The sequence below is a fragment of the Pinus tabuliformis genome, chromosome 5_2, assembly GCF_031772625.1.
Source record: "Pinus tabuliformis cultivar Carrire ecotype Pingquan chromosome 5_2, CPIR1, whole genome shotgun sequence".
Classification (NCBI taxonomy): Eukaryota; Viridiplantae; Streptophyta; class Pinopsida; order Pinales; family Pinaceae; genus Pinus; species Pinus tabuliformis.
Window position 1 is genome coordinate 623,539,494 of NC_142306.1, and position 21,988 is coordinate 623,561,481.

The 21,988-nt window shown below is 34.7% G+C and overlaps 1 protein-coding gene across 5 annotated transcripts in view; it reads left to right on the forward strand.

Annotated features, from left to right (window-relative positions):
- LOC149160585 (ubiquitin carboxyl-terminal hydrolase 17-like) overlaps nt 1-21,988 on the forward strand; it is a 131,249-nt gene that overhangs the window by 12,154 nt on the left and 97,107 nt on the right. For 2 of the 5 annotated variants that reach the window (XR_016261801.1, XM_089436736.1), the window contains exons 2-4: nt 18,125-18,271; nt 18,520-19,453; nt 19,668-19,756. Coding sequence is in view for 4 of the 5 variants with exons in the window: in XM_089436736.1 (XP_089292862.1) it covers nt 18,125-18,271; nt 18,520-19,453; nt 19,668-19,756 (1,170 nt within the window). In the remaining variant the exon portion in view is untranslated. Of the gene's footprint in view, nt 1-14,836; nt 15,837-18,124; nt 18,272-18,519; nt 19,454-19,667; nt 19,757-21,988 lie in introns of those variants that run through there. The other 3 variants (XM_089436738.1, XM_089436739.1, XM_089436737.1) reach the window with 3 other exon arrangements.

Genomic DNA, 21,988 nt, shown 5'->3' on the forward strand with positions numbered 1-21,988 from the left:
AAGCTGCAAGATTGAAGTTGTGAAGCTACAAGGTCGAAGCTATGAAGCTACAAGATCGAAGCTGTGAAGTTGCCTCTATATTGAAGCTGTGACACTTCTAGGTTGAAGCTGCATCAAGGTCAAAGCTGTGAAGCTGCTAGGTTGAAGTTGCTGAAGCTGCTAGGTCAAAGTTGCAGAAATTGTTGTTGGGGTTGAAGTTGATGGAAAGTTGAAGTTTTTTGTTGGAAGCTGTGTAAGGAAAGCTCATCAAGAAGGAAGGATGACTTGGTCTTGGTCAAGGGTCACATAGGTCTTGGAATTCGTAAATTGGAGTTTTATAAGAAGAAAATTATTCTGGTTGGTTTTCCTCTCAGTTGTAGAGGTTTTGGCCCTGGATGATTGCCTATATTTTGTGTCTTATTGTCTCATTGTTATTTAGAATTTGGTAGTTGTTTGATGATAGAAAACACTAATAATAATAAAAGAAGGAAGAAGTTAATCAAGTAAAGTAAAAATACATCACAAGCAATTATCAAAGTAAGAGAAATCACCTGTCACTTGTTGCCCCTTAGATTTCACAGCAGCTAGAGTTTTGAAGAGTTGTTTTTATTGGGGTCGAAAAGGAAATCTTTTTAGGGTGAAAGTTTGACTCTAAGGAAAAAAAATGATTCAAAAGGAAACGCAAAAAAAAACAAAAGAAAAGAGGCCCAAATTTTTTTAAAGAAAAAAAATAACAAAGAAAAAGGGTTGATGGGGCCATGGTGGCCAACACGCTTGACAACTCACCAGTTGCTGAAGTAGCTAGCAATCGCTAGGTTGCAGGTACGGCGGGAGGAAAATGAACCAACCGCCAATCGAGCTAGTTGAACTAACCATTATAGTGACGACCAGTGAACATGGGATGTAACAGGTCAGGACAAGTCAGCCACCAAATCCAGGAACGTGTAGAGGACCGTGGGGTCAAGCAGTCACAAGGTGATAGACTCGTAAAGCATGGTTGGAAGTAGTAGTGCTTCAAATTAGAATCTGTAGCAGGAAGCAAAGAAGTCTTCTAGTTTAGAGGGAGCAACGACAACAACGGATAACATGGTGGTGTTGAAGACAAGTCCAGGTGGATGAGGTTCTTCCAAAAATACCTTCCTCGCTAAGAGGGAGTGTTGAAAATATAGCGAGCAAAGTCTTCTGGCTTGTGCCTTAGCTAGAGAAGACCTCGAGTTATCCTCATAAGTTAGACTTCAGTTATGATGAATTATTTTCATTTTACTGGAATAATCATCAAGTTAACATGCGTAGAGTTGGAGCTTTGGTTAAGTAGACGTCTCCATCAGTTTGACTACAAGATTGGTTGGAAGATCGACTTCAATTAGAACGAGTTGGGAGCTTCGGTCATTGATTGAAGCAAGGATGAGTTAGAGAACTAGTTAGACTCAGTTAACTAGTCAATCACAACTCATGTTCTAAATTTGTAACTTGCCAATTTTAGCATGGATCAAATCTATAAAGAGGAGGATGAAGGCACAAGAAATCACAAGTTTTGTGCACAAAGGTTTGTGTGACAAGACAGAGCTCACTGGTTGTGAGAGAGCATTGTTTGTGGAGAGCACAAAGAGCTTGTGTATTAAGTAATAGGAGATCATAAGTGTGCTAGGATTTAGGAGCTAGGATCAAGAGTTAGCAGGGAAAGTCTAGGCTAGATCAACATGAGAACAACTTTGTTCTCAAGAGATGGATTGCTTTGTATTTGATTCAATTGCTCCAAGACAATCAATAAAATACCACATCAAACAAACATGTTTGCCCGGTTGGGTTTCCTGAGAAAAGTGTGTCAATTTTTGTGATGTGTTTTTATCTCGTGTTTTTATTCCGCTGCATATGAATCGTTATGAAGCTATGTATCTTGGTGACAGTAAACTAGTTTCAGTTTTTAGTTATTCATCTAAGTAGTTGTAGAGCTTCGTGGAAAATTAACAAGGACATTGCACAACATTACACTTTGGTAAAAGCTTTAACACATTTGTCACGTTGGACACTATTTTTCAATGACAAGATGAAAACCTTTATGAAGTCATTATTTGAAACATAAAAAATGTTGAGCTTGCATTAGAGGATTGGAACCTTCTCATGCTCAAGATAGATTCCTTCTCAACTCATCTAGAACACTAAATATTTCAAATTTCACTGCATCTATATGCAACTAATAATAGAGTCACATTGCATAATAAAAAATGTTGAAATTCTTAAACATGCCAATCACACAAAATAGTGCAGAGCACAAAAACAGTTTCTCTCTATTGAGATAGAAGACGATTGGTTAGACATGAAAATCTTACTATGTAAAAGGCAACATATGATCTTAATATCCAACAATCATGGTTAATCTGAGAGATATTAGTGGACCTCTGGAGTAAGTTACTACCCTTTACTATTTACTATATTCAAAGCTCCTTGTTGTCAACTTTGGCAACTAAATAATGCCACCATGGAATGTTTTCAATTCCACCTATTATAATAAAGTAGTCCTGGAGGAAAGTGTCCCTTCAAATGGCATGGTGTTTAATAATACATAAATCACAAGGCATGGCATTGCATAAGGCAACAATAGACATTGGTAACATTGATTATCGATCTTTGACCTTCTTTGCAATATCAAGAGTTAGATTCTTTAATGACCTTTTCACCTCTCTAACATTTTTTTCCTAAGGGAAACCTCATGGGACGACCCCTCACCCCCCCTGCTTTTTTTGAATGTTTGGATGGAGGGTGGCTTAGTCGGTGCCCACAATAACAATTGGTAACCTTGTGGGACTTGATTAAAATTTATCCTATGAATTATTGCCTCCAACTAATTAAGCTAGCCCCCTGGGATTCTCTTTTGCATTTTCATTTGAATGTTATGCATGAATGAAGGATAGTGTACATACATGAAACATAAAGCAATGGTCTAAACATTAAATGAATTTGACCTTTTACAACCACCCAAAATAATGGGAAGGGAAATTGACATTTTTTTGTTTGAAATCCAACAAAAATAATTTTAGATAAATAAAATTGCATATATCATTTGTTAACATTGCAAAATAAGGCTACAATAGGGGTTCAACAGTAATGAATTCATTTTTACATTAAAAACCACAATTTCAACAAAATAACACTTGAAATTTCAGCAAAGTTTTAGTAATGGAAAAATTCAAAATTGTAAATTATTTAGCCTTTTTCAAATTTGAAAAGCAAGAAGTCTGGCTTTATTCAAAGCTTTTGCCTTTAAATTTCATGTAATCTATAGATTTTTAATTATAAATGTATTCTGTGGCTTTTTAATTATAAATGTATTGTTGTGATAAACATTAGCATAAATGAAGAATTGGATTTTGCTCGACTATTTTCTCTTTAAAATGTAAACTTTGGCTGTGAATATATTTTTATGACAAATACTAAGTCATTTACCATGAATTGTGTTTTGCTTGATTATTTCCTCTAACACATAAATTAATTGTATTTCTATTTTTTCTTCCTAAATATTATTTAATATTTCTTTTATTATAAATTTACATTTTTATGAAATTTTTTGTTTAACTTTTCTCGAGTGAATGCCATTTTAATAGATTTGAATATATATATTTTTGTATCTTGAGGAACAATTACTAATATAATAATTTTTATTAGTTGATATCAATAATTTATTTATTTATTTTTTTTCTCTTTCTTTATATTTTTAAATGTAATTAAAATATATGTAATTATTAACGTAATAATCTCATATCAGTTGATATTAATAATTGTTTTTTTCCATATTGTTATGTAAATATTATTCAAATTTAATAAGTGTTTTATTATTATTATTATATGTTTCACACTTCCATTTTCTGGCTCCAATCAACAATTACTTTATGAAGAATTTGGACATGAACAATTAATTTATAAAGAATCTGGACATGAACATCTGACCCCAATAAACAATTGCTTTATGAAAAATCTGGAAATGAACAATTAATTTATGAAGAAGCTGGACATGAAGATAAACAATTAATTTATAAAGAATCTGAACATAAACATATTACAAATAGATTTAAATATTTTTTTTTCAAACTAAATCCAATTAAAAAACTATAATCAGATAATTGTGTTTTTTATTTATTTATTTTATTTTTATATATATATATCTTAAATTACAATTTCATAATTATTATTATACACTAAAAGATTCAACCTAAATCCAATTAAAAAACCATAATCAAATAGTTGTGTTTTTTATTTATTTATTTTATTTTTATATATGCATTTTAAATTACAATTTCGTTATTATAATTATATAGTAAAGGATACATGCGTTTATATAACACTAAAATCTAAATGAATAAACAATTTTATAATATATATAAAATATAAATTGGCCCGCCATTATTAAAATAAATCCATCAGACAACCAACAAAATATACCTAATCTCTTACCCCTAAAAAGTTTCAAATAAATTAAATACGTTGTCAAAGTAAATATATCATACAACCAACCAAAATATATAAAATCTCATACCTTTTAAAAATTCAAATAGTTAAATACGCTGTTGTGCACGCATGAAAGAATATCCCCAATATATATTCCTTCATGGTGAAAATCCAATTCTAATTTCAAATAGAAATCGATACTTGTGCATGCCCACCTTAAAAAGCAAATGTAATGACTAAAATATCATTAACGCAGAAAAACCTTCTCATGATGTCATTATAAATCACCATCTGGAAATTCCTTTATATTTCAATTCACGAGGTTGTTGCATTTTTATTTTTATATGCTTTTTAAGGATTTGGAGCTTTTTGGACGTTAACTATGGGTTGGGTTGGTTTTGTGTGTGTGTTTTTTTAAAATAAATTTTGGTTTAGTATATATAAATATTAAGGGAGTTTTTTTTGTATTAAAAGAAATAAATTTGTTATTTATTATTGTGGAGGTTTAAGGTTGAGTTGGAAGAATAATCTCTAATTCCCGAGTCTAACGCAATTATCCACAAGTTATGCTAGGCAGGTACCATTAGAACTATGGTACCTACTCATTTCCCAATTTGGTTAGGATGTTGTGTTGATTATCTCACTCTTTAATGCACAGTCGTCATTCTTACTATGAGTACATTTTTCACATGATAGAAGATTTTTAGCCCTTAGAAGGGATTGTTAGATTCTTTCCTTAACAAAAAGACAAGGTAACAAGAAGAAGACAAATATTAATCAATCAAGTTGGAAATTATAAATGAGGCCCTCTCAACAATGTCAAGCTAATTAGGCAATGTTTTGAAAGTTGGAATTGATGAAAAGCTAGAGCAGATTTGAATTTGAATTATGAATTGGTTTACTAAAACTACATAAAATATAGAATTTATAATTATAGACACATGCACAACAATATAAATTAAAACCACTAGAAACGGCTTGTGCAAAATTTGTCATATATATATCGCGGAACGCTGAACAAAACAAAATGGCTCAAAGTGTAATACATATCTGTAACAAAATATGTAAACAACAAGGTACGAAATAAATTGGTTGTTTATTATCGTAGAGATAGAGGTTCTAAATAAATTGGTTGTTTATTATCGTAGAGATAAGGGAAATAAATTGGTTGTTTATTATCATAGAGATAGAGGTTCAAGGTTGAGTTGGAAGAACAATCTCTATATTCCTGAGCCTAATGCAACTATCCACAAGTTATGCTAGGCAGGTACCATTAGAACTATGGTACCTACTCATTTCCCAATTTGGTTAGGATGTTGTGTTGATTATCTCACTCTTTAATGCGCAGTCTTCATTCTTACTATGAGTACATTTTTCACATGATAGAAGATTTTTAGCCCTTAGAAGGGGTTGTTAGAGTCTTTCCTTAACAACAAGACAAGGTAACAAGAAGAAGAAAATATTAATCAATCAAGTTGGAAATTATAAATGAGGTCCTCTCAACAATGTCACGCTAATTAGGCAATGTTTTAAAAGTTGGAATTGATGAAAAGTTAGAGCAGATTTGAATTTGAATTATGAATTGGTTTACTAAAACTACATAAAATATAGAATTTTTAATTATAGACACATGCACAACAATATAAATTAAAACCACTAAAAACTACTTATGCAAAATTTGGTCATATATATATCGCAGAAGGGTGAACAAAACAAAATGGCTCAAAGTGTAATACATATCCGTAACAAAATATGTAAACAAGAAGGTACTAAATGACCTCTAGAGCCACAAAAATAAGAAGCTACAAGCTATTACATATCAAGAACTCTAAAATTATAATGGGTTGTAGCTTTTGGGTTTGAGTGTTAAATTCACCACAAATAGATCATAAAGGATGCCAAATAAGCTCCAAGCTTAGTCTGAATCACACCTCTTCAATGTAGGTTGACAACCTCCAAATACTCACAAATGCCTAATGAGAGGTGTGAGACAAATAGATGGAGAGAGAGTTTTATGGTTCCGGGGTTTTTTAGGGTTTGATGGGTATTTAGTTTTTCCTTTAAAAAATTATGTGGTATTTTAGGTGGCCAATATAGAATGACACTTGTTGAACTAGCTAATCTATTTGGTTCCATACCAAATTGGCCACTAAATCGATTTGAAAGTTGAGTCACCTTTTGGAGGCATGGATGGTTTGGCTAGTTACATTTTGAATTGACCACCAAAATGATTTTAACATTGAGTCATGTCTTGGAGGCACAAAGCAAGTCAAATTGATGGACTCCGAGTTTGATTTGGTTGATTTTTAGAATATTGGTTCCAATTAGTTTTGAGTAGGAAATCATTAGTATTATACGTGATAAATAATGTTTTCCATGCTAGATGGGGTAGAGGTGTTCATGATATTAATGGCTTTTGTTTATCATTGCAAAGATTTGGGTTGTGTTGGGTGAGATTGGATATGAGCTTGTGATTTGATGATAGAGTGGAGATTGATAATCATGTTAGAGAGTAGCAGTGGCTATTTATGCTTGTTATGGTCAGTGCTCGTATCACCAAGAAACCCATTTGTAGCTACTTAGTATTGTTGAAATGTGGTGGTTGCTAGAATTTGTTTTTGGTAAATAAAAATGAGGCCCCTTTATGTTACATGCCAAAATAGACCATGATTGAACTTTTAGTAGTGTTCATGCCTTCCAAATTAATGATAAACTATGTTAGTCATTAGTCTATTTAGTGTATATATGTGTAACATGCATTTAATGGACCATGATTGAACTTTTAGTAGTCTTCATGCCTTCCAAATTGATAAACTATGTTAGTCATTAGTCTATTTAGTGTATATATGTGTAACATGCATTTGATACACAATCAAATCGAGTTAAACTTAAAATCTCACTATTGTTATGTTTATTGCATGATATTTTATAATCAACCTTGCATTTGAATCCGAAAACTCAGTAAAATATAATGAATTGAAAATCTTAGCATTAAGATTTAGTTGTCTTGGTAGTGGTCCTTATGATTGATGTGCATTTATTCTTTTGGTGTACTAGAGCTAGAAAACATAATTAACTTCTTTAGTATTACTCATTTGGTGTACCTTGTATCTTAAGAAGGATCATTGGGAATTCGAGCCATTGGCGATTCTGGAGAGTTGAGGGAGTAGGGTCGTGGCACTAACCCTAGACGCCATGACCCCGTTTCGTGCCTCTCCTTCCATTTACCGCTGCATCGTTATCTTTTGTAGGTTTTCTCCAGGAATGTTGTGACATTGTCGCCGTCTGCTGATTATTTGCTGCATGGAGCGAGGTGGAAAAGTCAAGGGGAGGCAGGACGGGTGGCTTTCATGCAACTTATACCTCCTATTCATGCCTCCTCTCACAGGGGCTTTGTCGTCGTCTCTTAGAGGGGCTTTTCATGGCAAATTTCGGTTCTCTTCGGCTAACTTCTTCCTTGAACAACTTTACTTGGCTAGGCTTCTGTAGGGGTTTTTTGGAAGCACTCTCAGCCTCATCACTCTCAGCCTCATCTCGCCACTATTCTTTCTCCTCTTTGGTGCAGAGAAATAATCCCTTTGCATTGATTTCAATGTGTCTCTGACTATGGGTTTTTCGACCCATCTCTTTTTTCTTTGTGGCACTGCTTCCGAGTTCCTCTCTTGAGCTAGTCGGGTGGCTTCTGCCCAAATTTCTCTTTTCTTTTATTTTTATAGCGTCTTTCTTTTGCCTGGCAATGGGGTTCGCAGTTCTCCTAGGATTTTGATGCTATTTCTTTGTTTGCCTTGCCGATTTCAGGGCTCCCGTCTGGTTAGTATAAGGGTTTGTTGTCAAATATTTTGATGTTATGGCCGCCTATTGCAGGGTTTCTGGTTTATTTTTTATAGGTTTTCTTTAGTGGGCCTGCGTGCCTTGAATATTGATTTTTGTATCAATCATTCTTGCCTCGAAGCCTCAAATTTGCATAGGTACAACGTGGGTCTATGGAATGTAATTTTTATACGAAAATTTAATGCATCTTGCTATTGGTGCATTGTTGTGCTACATGGCTTTTGTTCCACTTTTCTATGTGCATTGTATTTCTCTTGACATTCTATTGTCACGATCTTGGTTAAATTCATGACGGTGTCTTGCTCCTTTTTCCCCAAAATTTGGTTATCGCTTTTGGATCTCAATCTTTAACTCGATGAGACCATAGGAGATACTGTGGTGGTTGCACCTTTTCCATATCAACCGTTGCTCCCATTTAAGGTCATTACCATAGTAACGAGTGTTTTCACTTACCCCATACCCCATTTGCCATCCTTTGTACATGTTACTTATGTATCTAAAAAGGATAGGAGTATAAAGACTTGCGTTGTTAGTTTCCAGTTGCTGGTAGGGGTTAGCGACAAGGCCTTCTGGACTTTATTCTATGCATTTTATTTATAATTATTTTGGAGTGTCCATTTGTTATTCCTTATTAGATTTGTTGTTCTTTTCTTATGTTGAATTCCTTTCTCAATTTAGTTGCCTATCCCAAGTTGATGTCTTCCTTATATTGTGTGAAGCCCAATGTGGTAACTTAGAGAATTTTGGAGGATCCTTTGAGCCTTTCTATACTTACAAGACCTTGTTATAATTTTACTCACTTGTATTTAATATTATTGAAATCAAACAACTAGTACCTATTGGATATCACTATTGTTGCACCTACTCACAATTAATAATAAATAAGTATTAATTTCGTGTGTTTTTTTACATGTTTATAGATAAGGTGCAATCTAAGTAGAGTGCCATTTTTTTTTGAAAGAAATGTTGCCTTTTTACTGCATGAAAGTTTGCAACAACTAACCATGATCATGTGCACTAGGTTCTAAGTATTAAGCACAACACTCCTTCCTCAATGTACTTGATTTGAAGTAACCTTTAGAGCTCTATCTCAAGTTAATATACTTAATTTGAAGTAACCTTTAGAGGTCTATCACAAGTTAGTGATTGACACTAAGTCTACTAGTTTACTTGAGGAACAATACTATGTTAGGTATTACAAAAGGATCAAGTTAGTGATGGACACTAAGTCTACTAGTTTACTTGAGGAACAATACTATGTTAGGTATTACAAAAGGATGCAAACAACCTTGACACATATATCATGCATGATATGTTTTGAATTGTTGAAAGGTAATGCATACTCAAGTTCAAATCAACTGGAACTTTGATAAGTCCCAAAGAAGAAGAAAACGAAGAAACAACTCTACTTCTATTATTCCCTATTACACATGGCATGCTATGTACTGTAAAATGGTTATACATCCTCAACTTCAAATTCTAGAGAACTCTTACCTCTATGGAACTTGGAAAAGCCATTCGTACCTTGGAGCACAATTTAGATGTGAAGTGTTGGTCTTAATTTCAAGTTGAAGGGTATATAGTCATCCAACCCTAGGATGAAGAAGAATTGCAAGAAATAGTTGTACATCATTGACAAATGTAAACTACATGAACACTTCAATAAAACATATGCTAAATAAAATATGCATGTTGGATGGTTTTGCATGAAATAGTTAAGAATGTTATAATCCTTATTTCCTACTATTCAAAATAAGTTCGAGTTACTAATGGGTTATGTCTTTCCAAACAATCATATATTTTTTGTATTACAACTAAATAGCTGAAACATTAAAAATTACAAGATAATGAACTCTTTAAAGCTTAGTAATTGGTTTGATATGACACTTAGGAATATTAGTTTCTAAACAATTGAATAGTATCAAGTTATTGCCCTTCCTAGTGGTAGGAATACACTCAAGATATTACCCTTCCTCGTTGCAATAATTTATTATGAAACGTGAAGTAAACCCTTACACAAGCATTGTTTTACAATGCAAAATCACACATCTAACATAACACAATAAACAATTCTAGTACCTAGATTACCCCAAATTGAGCAATAAAATTTGAGTTTAGCATAACTTGTAAAATACCTCCATTTGGTGTAATGTTAGTTATGTTGCAATGCTTATTGGATGTTTTAGTGCATATGGTAATATCAATATAAATAATGCACAATCCATCATAAAACAATGATCTGCAAGTGACAAATACACTTCATAATTGCGACAATCTTAAATGCTTGAGGAATGTAGTGCCCAAAGGTATTTAAATCCCAAAGTTGTACAATAAAATGTGTCTCCATTATTGTTAATGAGGGTGGAAGTTATGGGATAGTTAGTGTCAAAGCATGTAATGAGGTTGGTAGGGTTGTTGCTAACTATAATTGTATGCCATGGGACTTCCTAGAGAGGCGAGAGAAAATATTGGGTTTGCATATCTAGTCATTGCCATTGGCATAGAAGCATGTGCATTGACATTGATGCATCCTAAAAGCAAGCTCATGTTTTTACAAGCCAAGAGAGAGCCATGTTCGTTCTTCACATAAAGAGAAAACAAAGAGCTTATGGTCAGGTCATTTGATGCAAGCTATGCATGTGCATTTACCTAAGCCTCTACAAAGAGATATGATGACGAGAGAGTGCAACCATCCATGAGGATGAAGACATATAAATTCTAGGCATTGAGGGTGAACTTGGTGAGCATGGTGGGTGGCATGCCTCTAACATTGCTATAGAAAAGTTGGCCTCCACAATGCTCAATGGTCAAGAAGCCCCAATCTTGGTGACCCCATATTCGACCTAACCATTTGTAGGGAACAACTATAAAAAATGAGTAATCGTGGCAAAGATCATATTTAATCTGACCATATCAAGGGAGTGATTTTCGATGAGCTCTATTGAGGCATTATATGGAATCTGGCGTTAACGAGTAGTGCCTCGTGGGCATTCAGTTGGTTACTTGGACACACCAAGTGTTTATATTTGTTCAACAATGTAATTATTGTAGTAGAAACTTTGCTTCCCCTTCACAACACTACAAATTCACAAAAAGTCATGCAAATGCAATTTGACCCACTATTATTGAAATCTATCAACTAGAGTGTTAGTGAAATATTTTTTTTTTCTCACTAGAATTATGAAGGCAGAAGAAAAAGGCATAAAGATGAACAATTTTGCCTTCATTTGGGGCTACTCCAAAGAACAAAAAGATGGGTGCATTAAGATTTGTAATGGGACGAAGGGAAGATTTTAGTATATGTTTGTAACTCTTCACATTTTTATTAAATGTTGTCAAATTATACTAGCGTAGATCCATATTAACTCTAGATCTATCAAGCCTCGAGAGGGATCAAAGGTTTGCACCTCAAACAATTTGATCCTTCTTGATGCTTGATAGATCTGGGGTTAAAATGGATATGCGTTGGTTCTTTACACACACACACAGTATTGATTCCATGCTAAATATGGAAGGAATTACACCTCCTTCATTTTGAGCAACACGCCAATACATGCAGTTGGAGAAAGGAATTGTTCACTAAATCGCTAGAGCTAAAATTCTTTGACTTGAAGAAAAGGAGGACATGGGGTTGAGCTTTGATCCACTCATGTGTGCACTGGTCACAAAACTATTTAACATGGTCTCTCTAGGTGCAACACATGTTCAACCGCTACCTCAAGGCGGGTACATGGTTCTAGGGAAGCCCTCATGGGAATTGAACCTTCCCAAATGGTGAAAACTCTTTGCTTTCCACTACTTGATCCAATCCCTCTGGGCTTAATTAAAATCAATCAAATATTTGTTTTTTATTATAGCGAACATTGTCTTTTTATTTAGTGAATATTTTGTTTTTATTTTAAAAGAGACACATGTTAACCCCAGTTTGAACACGGAAGGAATTACACATCTCCCTCGTAATATCCTATAGAATGCGCCTCTCGATGCAATTATTATGCAGACAGACTTAATCAATAAACAAATAGATAGATAAAGAGTACTAGTAGGGTAGTTGTTTGGGAATCTTTAGGGTCATCAACCTTCCTTTCTAATTGTATAAACACTTGCGATGGGATGGAGAAAGAGTTTAGTAAGTGTTTATAACTCTTCACATTTGCATTAACTATTGTAAAATTATATTATTATGAATACCAAATTTAACCAATAAATGAAGTGGTTGTCTTTAGTGAGACTTTTTGGACTTTCCGGTGTTAGAATTTGCGGAAAAATTTGAGGTGAAATCTTGATTTGCATTATTTAAACTGGTTTTTTGACTGTATATATGGATTCAACACACTGAAAAACCCTCAGGGCACTTCGATTGTGCACGGGTTACCCATCAAGCTTGTGAATTCAATAAATTCTTGCTGGATTTTAGAGAAATTAGATCGGAAAAATTCACGGGAAAAGCTTCCAAAAAGTCTCACTAATTTAACTGCATAAATAAATAACCCACTAACTATCTGACATTTTTTGCTTTTTTCATTGGGATTCAATGATACAAATTTCAGAGAGATTCTGATTTTTCATTGTTTAAGATGCATTTTTAAATGGATTCAACGTCTTGAAAATCCTAGGGGCACTTGAATTCTACAGGTTACATAGCTCAAACTTATGATTCTAAGAAATTACTGCCGAATTTTGGGCAAAATTAACCAAAAATATGCCTAGAAATAAATGGCCCACTAACTATCTGACATTTTTGCTTTTTTTTTTTATTGGGATTCAATGATACAAATTTTGATGAGATTATGATTTTTCATTGTTTAAGATGCATTTTAAATGCATAATGGATTCAACTTTGTGAAAATCGTAGGAGCACTTGGATTCTACAGGTTACATAGCTCAAACTTATGATTCTAAGAAATTACTGAGGAATTTTGGTGAGATTCTGATTTTTCATTGTTTAAGATGCATAAATGGATTCAACATTGTGAAAATCGTAGGAGCACTTGGATTCTACAGATTACATAGCTCAAACTTATGATTCTAAGAAATTACTGAGGAATTTTGGACAAAATTAACTAAAAATATGCCCAGGAAAGAGCCAAAACATCAAATAGTTAAACTATGCTCAAACAAATAGATAAACCAATAATACTACTAGGGTAGTTGCTGTGGAATCTTTAGGGCCAGTGGCCTTCCTTTCTAATTATATAAACAACTTAGGACACTGACTTTTCCTTTCTATTTATACCTTGCTATTTTGAAATTTTTGTAAAAACCTTTACTTTGTGTAACTATTAACTTTTGTAACTTTTGAATTACACTTGTATAGCATGGAAACTTTAACAAAGTTTAATTTTGATATAGATGGTCCAAAATTTGGGGATAAATTCTATGTGCCATATTCTCTTTCAATATGATTAGTAGATAATAATTTTTTTTGGCATCTTTTTTAGATTAATTTTGTCCAAAATCTAGTCAAAACTTTATAATATTTGTTGAAATTGCAGGTATTAGTGGTTGAGATTGCACATTTTAAATATAATGGATTTTTGTTTGTTTGTTTATATATAAAAAAAAATTAAATTGCAGAATCTAGACATTCAAAAAAATTTAAATAATAAAAACCATCATTATGCACTCCATTTCCCATTATTATCATCCAAAAAAATTTAAGAAATAAAATCCTTAAAATTCTAATTGAAAAAGGAAAAATGTGTGTGTATATATATATAGTCGGGCCCACCGGAAGGGGTGTCTCACGCCCAGTCAACTCCACCGATGGAGATTGACGCAGAGAGACCCGTGGAGGATTGAACCCATACCTTGTGACAGCGGGCCAACAGCCTGGCAAGAGACTTTGATTGATTAATCGATATCAATATCTATCTATATATATATATGATATCAATATATATATATATATATATATATATATATATATATCTCGAAGAAAATAAGCCAGACAGGGCCACCCAAAAGGGCCAAAGACCAATAAACTCAACTATAGGACCCTGATCCTGATGAACTCAATGAGAATTGAACCCATGCCTCACAACAAAGGACCAATCACTTAGCAGTGAGTCACTTGGGCGAAGCTTGGGAGACCGAAGTTCAAATCTCATTGAGTACAATGACCTGCTGTGGTGGAAGCTAAAGGGGCGGATTCCCCAATCCCGTCTTGGCGGCATGTGAGTCTGAATCATAGGATCTTAGTATACCCGACTTGCAGGTGGTTGGATGTACTCCTGGTGTTATAGAGGTCGTGACGAGGATTGATCATGGGTCTCCCATAAATTAGGACTGACAATTACCGATTCACCATGTAGTTAAAAAAAACAAAAAACAGAGATAAAACCAACTAATACCCAAGAAAAGTTATATATGTCTTTATATACCGTGCTTTTAAAGTTTACCGGCCTCCCTTAAAATTAAAGGGAGATGGGAGATGCGTCCTTAACGTATCTTTACAAAAGACAACTCTCACCGACATATTTTTGTCATTTTTAGGTTAAATATTTCCTCGAGACCCCACAACTTCTTGTACTCTAGGCCCTTGCGGACGCCGAAATGTTTTACAATATATAGTTATAAAACAATTGAAGTTGTGCGGGCCGGGGGAGTACGACCAAAATTCCCCTCGAATTCAGCGGCCGCGCCATTTTAGTTACAGTTACCGGATTTAGCGGTCTGTTAAGGGGGCAGTCTTGCCATCACATCAGATGACGAGACGACCACTATGCCCACAATACCATCGAAGAAAATTGAAAGTAAGCGGCCATCGTGATTCCGTAGCTTCTTCAATTCAATTTCCCATCATTTCTAGAGTTACATACTGTACTGTTTTCTGTGACCTCTCATTCAATGATCAGACCTTTCTGCTGGGCATTGATAGGATGATTATCGCTTCTCCATAAATCTGACCGACGTGGGTATTACGATTTTGAAATTCTGTGTGGTTGGCCTGCTTTCAGTGGCGCGAGCTCTGTGCAGGGATTCTTGCGGTCTGAGATCTTCAATGCTGTAGACCCATGGGATGATTTTGAGCTCGGAAATCTGGAATGTTTGAAGTGGATTTGAGTGCATTTGAGCTGAAGGGACTTACATTATATTTTTCCCCCGCTTGTATTCTTTCATGTTGGGATCTGTACAAGGCTCAGAAACCTCAAGGATTTTGGGTTTGTGTATGTTGGAGCTAAGAGGATACAATTGGACACACACGGATATTTTTTCTGCATTATACTCAATGATCAGACCTGTGCGTTGCCTATTAATAGGTGCATTTAGAGTGGAACCTCTTAAATGCATGACTACAGGAGAATAGGATTTCTGGGCTTTTTTTCAGCCACCTTGGTGGTAATTCACTTGGTCTTCTTATTGATGGTACTGAAATGGAAGGATAATGCAGCAGCCAAGAAGGGGGCGAGCAGGAAGTTGGTGGTCTTGGAAGCACAAGAAACAGTTACTTTGGTTGAGGGCGAGTGTGAGTACATGAATAGTAATTCTGTTACAGTTCTCACACCACCTCAGTATGTGTGTGCTGTTTGTTTCAGGACTGCTTCAAAACGTTGTGCAAGATGCAAAGCTTTGAGATACTGGTAAGTGTCGTCTGGGTGGTTTCTATCCTATTTTTGTCAGATAATTGTTTGGATATGCTTTTTAATTGGAGACACTTGACATGCATCTGATTTTGGTTTCTTAAAATTCCCCTCCGAAAATTATATGGTATATATTATATTCTATGAAACCGGATTCGTCCTATAGGCCCCACGAATCCCGAATCCATTCTCTCGAGATTCGTGTCCAAAAGCTATGACACGTCTTGTCCTATTTTGACATGTCGAATTCGACTGTGTGTCACGATTTTGGCAGCGTGTCCTGTTTTCCAGGACTCGTTAGACGGCAAAAGTGACCTGTGCGGGTATGAAAAGGCCGCATTTGGTCATTACAGCCACGCATATTTTCATTTGGCAAGCGTTTTGCAGCTTAATGATCAAGTCTCACTTTTACTTAAATTTTTAACATTACCATGAAATGACCCAGGATGTTTGAGAGTGGTTCTGGCTTCATTGGATTTCATATGGAGAAAGTAGAATTTTAGATTTCATTCAAAATCCAGCAGACTTATCAGTTTTTCAGGATTTTAGGATTGGGGGATTGCAATGTTTCCATTGAATTTTGTCATGTATTAGGGTATGGAACTCGTATTTAATCAAGAGCACCAATCCCTCTATGTACCTTGATGTTAGTGACATTGGTTGTCGAACTCCTATATCATGACCCTCCTAAAAATGTACGCATCACTCAAACAAAATCTTGACTTGACATGTTATGCTTGTTCTATCTTATGTTAATGCTTAAAGGGTGATATTAATGACAAAGATCCCTATACAGATACAGAGGTAATGACAAAGATACCTCTGGATATTAATGCTTAGAGGGTGATATTAATGACAAAGATCCTGATTTTCCAACAAGACTAAAAAATTAGACATTTCTCGTGGTGGCAAGAGGGCCAAGCATAAGAAATAGATAATAGATTGACATGTATTTGAATTTTGTATGTACTATGCATGATAATAACTATAGATGAAGATCTATATTTGAAATCAATAAATTTGTATCATTAATTAAAATTTGTGTAAGAAATATCTAATTTTTAATATATATATATATATATATATATATTTTCTTTTAATAAAATAATATATAATGAATCCTACATGTCCTGTTCCGGGGGTCAACGTGTCCGAATCTGACACCACAAATCCCGAATCCCCGTGTCAGGTGACTTAGATTATATTATATTTGGCCAAAATCAGCTACAGAAAAGTAAAACATGTCAATTGAGTTTGGAGCCCCTCTATTTTAAATTCTTCCTTCAGCGTCTCGTTTTATGTTTCAAGACTAAATTCAATCTTTCTTCTTAGCTTCTATGTTCTAGTTTGTTGTCCATGTAACTTCCCTTCGGAAGTATGACACATTGACACTTGCAAAATGACATGCTTTGGCTTGCCTTGTAGTGATCTCGTTATAGGAGCATATAAATGTTAACAATACAAGTGTATGCTATATAATTTGGAATATGGAGGAGGGAAAACCCAACTTGATTGCAGAACTGGAAAAGCCAGATAAAGCTGAACATGCTTCATGTGAAGACTTTTAGCTCATGTGATTCTTGATTATGCAAACTCTGGCATCTGCCAATGTACTTTCACAAGAGATAAATATTTACTAATAAAGGTCTCGGAAAGAAATTTATTTACATGCTAATGAAGGTCCTTCTAAGAAAATAAATAAAGAGTTGGGAGGGAACTCAAATGTTTAGAAGGGTATCATGACTTGGTACAAAGATGTGATTTTACATCCGAGCAGGTAAGAATGGGATTACTGGGCCCTGGCCACGTATCTGATACATAAGAGATTCTATGAAGCAAAGGTGGAGTTTCTTATGGCCCAAAAGCAACAGTTTGATTTCTTTCTGAATTGATGCTTTACAAGACCTGTTAGATCTCCAAATGAGAAGGATACTGCCACTGAAATGGATTGCTCTGTCATCTCTTGACTTTTTTTGTTTTTTGTTTTATATCTATAGCTTATTACTGTGATATAGTTTTTACTTATTATTTATTTTTATTTTGCTAGCATTTTGTATACACTCGTGTAAATTTAGCTGTTCCTTATCATACTCGAGATCTATTATCCTATTTTTTATGCTTTTATTCTGATTTTATACTTGTTAATACTGGTATTAACTTCATTTTCTAGAGATCTGAAATATTTCATAAAGTTGTCTCACCACACTAGTTAAACTGCAATGAACATCAAAAACATTTCCTCAAATAGACATTTCTATTATTTATGATGATTCCTCCTCTTTTCACAGCTCGGGAAAGTGCCAGATAATTCACTGGAGGCAAGGCCACAAGGAAGAATGTCAGCCACCAGATATATGCACTTCCTTTTTGTTTGTTTCTACTCCAAAAACTGAATTCAATTCAACCAGTTCTTTACTGGAGCCCACGGAACACAGGTCAGTGTATTTTAAGAGGAGAACATGTTTCTCCTCATATTCAAAAACTTGGATCATTATTTCTGAAGCACCTGAAACTTCTCATCGAAATTGCATTGAGTTTCTACGTGAAATAGGAGTTCTGAAGCTACATGTGAAATCTCAAGATTGGTTTGTATAAATGGAACTGATTCTGTTTGCAATGCTATTCATAAAAACAATGTTAGCTCCCAAGTTTCTGTCTCCAATACCCATTCACCTGTTTGCAGATCAGTATCATGTACTGAACAGGATGCTCCGATGCCTGACACTCCTATCTATGAGATTTCTGGATGTGAAGTCCCCAAGTACCATAGAGTATCTTCTTCCAGTGCTCGTTCCAGCTCCACTAATGCAATGGATCCTATCACTGGTACCCTGGATTTTGTACGTCCTGTTCTGGATAATGCTAGCTCCAAAATCTTTCAAAAGGATTTGTCTTGTTCTGTAGACACCGATAGCTGCTCGGATTATTTCTTGAGTTCTGGAAGTTATGAAAATGACCTGCATAACTCTATGAGTATTACACACAATAATCCAACCTCAGGGAATCCTTTGCTTGATCTCTACACCGTCAAGACTGTAAGCAACAATCCTTCAAGTGCAACCAGCAGACTCTGTGAGATGGACACCTCCAGACCCAGTACTTCTATCTGTAGTGGTCTTAGTAACATATCGACATTGGATGAAGCATGCCGTAGAAGTTTTACAGAAGATATGCCTAATTCTGCAAATTCTCACTATAATTTGGATAAAGATAAAAGCATGTCTTTGTTGGGTAAAGATACTTCTAGTTGCTTGGATACCACCACTGAATTCCAGAATGTCAGGCCAACTGAGATTGATGATTCTGTGTCACTACCAGAACTTCGGAGTTCAAGGGGTTCCTTGTCGACTGGCACAATCAGGCGCTCAATTGGATCTGCGATTCAGTATTTTTCTCGACACAAAGCAAGGACTTCCTCTCAGACCAAGTCAAATCATCTGACTGGCAGTGATAATGCAATATCCTCTTCTACACCCTCAAGTGTGGGTTTTTCACAAAACACCAGTATTGGATTTAAAAGGTCTGTAAAGAAGGTACTGCATCGGGCAAAGTTGTCTAAAGCATCAAAACAGGCAGAGTCTGGAAGGGTAAATGGGGTTGTAGCAAAACCAAGTCAGGTAAATCTAGCATGCTATCAGTGCATTCATCAATGTACCATGTTAGGAAATTCATCATATTTAACTAATGAATGTATATATTGCTGAAATTGTTAACATTACTAAAGAAGCATTATACTCGGAGAAATTTATTTCTTTGGTTGAATGTCTGATGTTACATGCTTGTGTTATGGGAAATATCTGTTCATCTAATTTGGTATATCATTCATATCAGATACTATTTCCATATGAATGCTTTGTGGAGCTGTTTAACTGGTCAAAGCTGGAACTATATCCTTGTGGTCTAGTCAACTGTGGAAACAGGTACTTGTTAAGCATTAACAATACATATTTGACATCCTGCTGTGGGCGTTACATCTTTCTAATAGCTATTGAACAATGTATATTCATATTGCATATTTCATTCACTACATTGGTAGCTGGATATTGTATAATTCTTTTCATCATAAAGCAGCAGTAAAAGTTCCACATTCATGATAGGAGTAACTTTGAACTTAGGAGAAAGGTTTCGGTAAGAGTATGGTGAGCTTTTGGTTAGATGCTTAATGACTATGCTTTGAAACTATAGAGCTATAATAGAATCAGTGGTAAGAGGTGTCTTTACTGCATTTTTTACTTGATAATTGTGCTATGACATTATATTCAGCCACACTCTTCGATAGAGAAGTGCAGAACCGGTGTAGAATACAGGTTTCAAATCATAAGAAACGACCTCAATTTGTTTGCATTTGCAAATGTCATATTTATCTTTGCTAATTTGACCCTTCAAGATAGTGGCATGTTGTGAATCCACAAATTTTATGTGTTTGGAAATGACAGTGAGTCAATTGATGAAATGGTAATGTGTGCATTTTGCTAAAATAAACGAGAGAGAAAGAACAATCACGATATCATTTATTTGAATATAGGGATTATCATTGGCTCTTTACATATATCTACACTTGATCGACAAAGATAGTGGTATGGGGTACAGTATACAATGATGTTGCTTCAGCTCATGTTGATAGCTCAATTCAAAATGGGGGCCTCTTTAAACACATACAGATCTTGTGTACATGAGTGCTGGGAAAAACCATTGTTCCCCTTGTTGAGTTTTCAAGTGCAATAGATACAAGCAGAATATTTCTGAAATACTGATAATTACTTCTAATGATATAGATCTTCTTTTATTAATTCCAGTTTATCATTTATCAGTTGCACTTCAGAAATTCAACCATAAAACCATAAAGACAGTAGAGATCATAATGCACAAAGAGAACAAAAGATTTACCTTAGGAAAACCCTCTTAGGGGAAAAACCCAACAACGTTTTTTAGAGAAATTCTTCAGTTCAACAAGAGATACATCTAATGCTGCTAGTCATCTATGAGGTCAAACTGACCAATAAAGCTTATTGTCAAACTTGGTCTCCAGACCTCAAGTCAAGCCTCCACTCTGCCCTGCAACCCGGCCTGATATGATCTTCCCTAGGTTGAAATTCGGCCTCCGAGAAACTGTTTAGAAACCCAGAAATTCGGCCTCCTAGTCTTCCCAGAAATTCAGCCTGCCCAGAATATGTTGCCTAGAAAACTGCCAGAAGCACACATGCGAGCTAGAGAGAGAGAGATGTGAGTTAGAGAGAGAGAAAGATGATCTTCATCCTTCTTTTTGCCCTTCTTATCCTTTTTGTCCTTCGCTTGGATGCCCAGAAACTGTCTTGTTTTTGAGAGGTCAAATCATGCCTTTGTGGAGGACTGCCTTTACATAGTGTTCTACCTCTGTGAATGGGTGTCTCTTCATTTAGTCAATTTAACTTGAGGGAGAGCGGACTTGACTACTTTGGAGCTAAAAATTCAAAAGTCAAAATTTTCTCTTTTAAATCCGACATGAAGAACATGTCTTACAATAATTCCTTAAGGGTTAAATAATCAAAATGACTTGAAGAACATGTCTTACAATAATTCCTTCAATGGCTAAATAATCAAAATGACATGAAGAGCATGTCTTACAAATTCTTTATACATTACAAGGGCTAAAATATAAATTATGAAGACCGACCATAGCTACAAAATTCAACACATCCAACTACTTAGAACTAATTGACGAGGACTTCCCACTGTAATTTTTGTAATAATTACCTTCACAATATAACTTTTAATCCTCTTATAATTTAATAAAGTAGATAATTTTATAATGATAATAGTCTTGTTGATGACATGTATTTTAAAAGATAAAATATTTAGTAGATTAAAAGTTAAAATATAAAATAAGGAATATTTTAGGGCTAACATTCTTCCCCTTCTTTATATTTGAGTGTCCTCACTCAATGATAAGTATATGTTCATCTCTAGCCATGTCTTTGATTTTCTCAATGTCGTTGCTTCTATAACTTTTTTTGAACTCATCCTCAATCTCTTTCACATCTACTACTAAAATATAAAATATTCAATAGACTAAAAGTTAGATATAAAATGAGGAATATTTTAGGTCTAATATTGTTCCTCTTCTTTATGTTCGAGTGTTTTCACTCAATTGAGAAGTATATGTTCATCTTCGG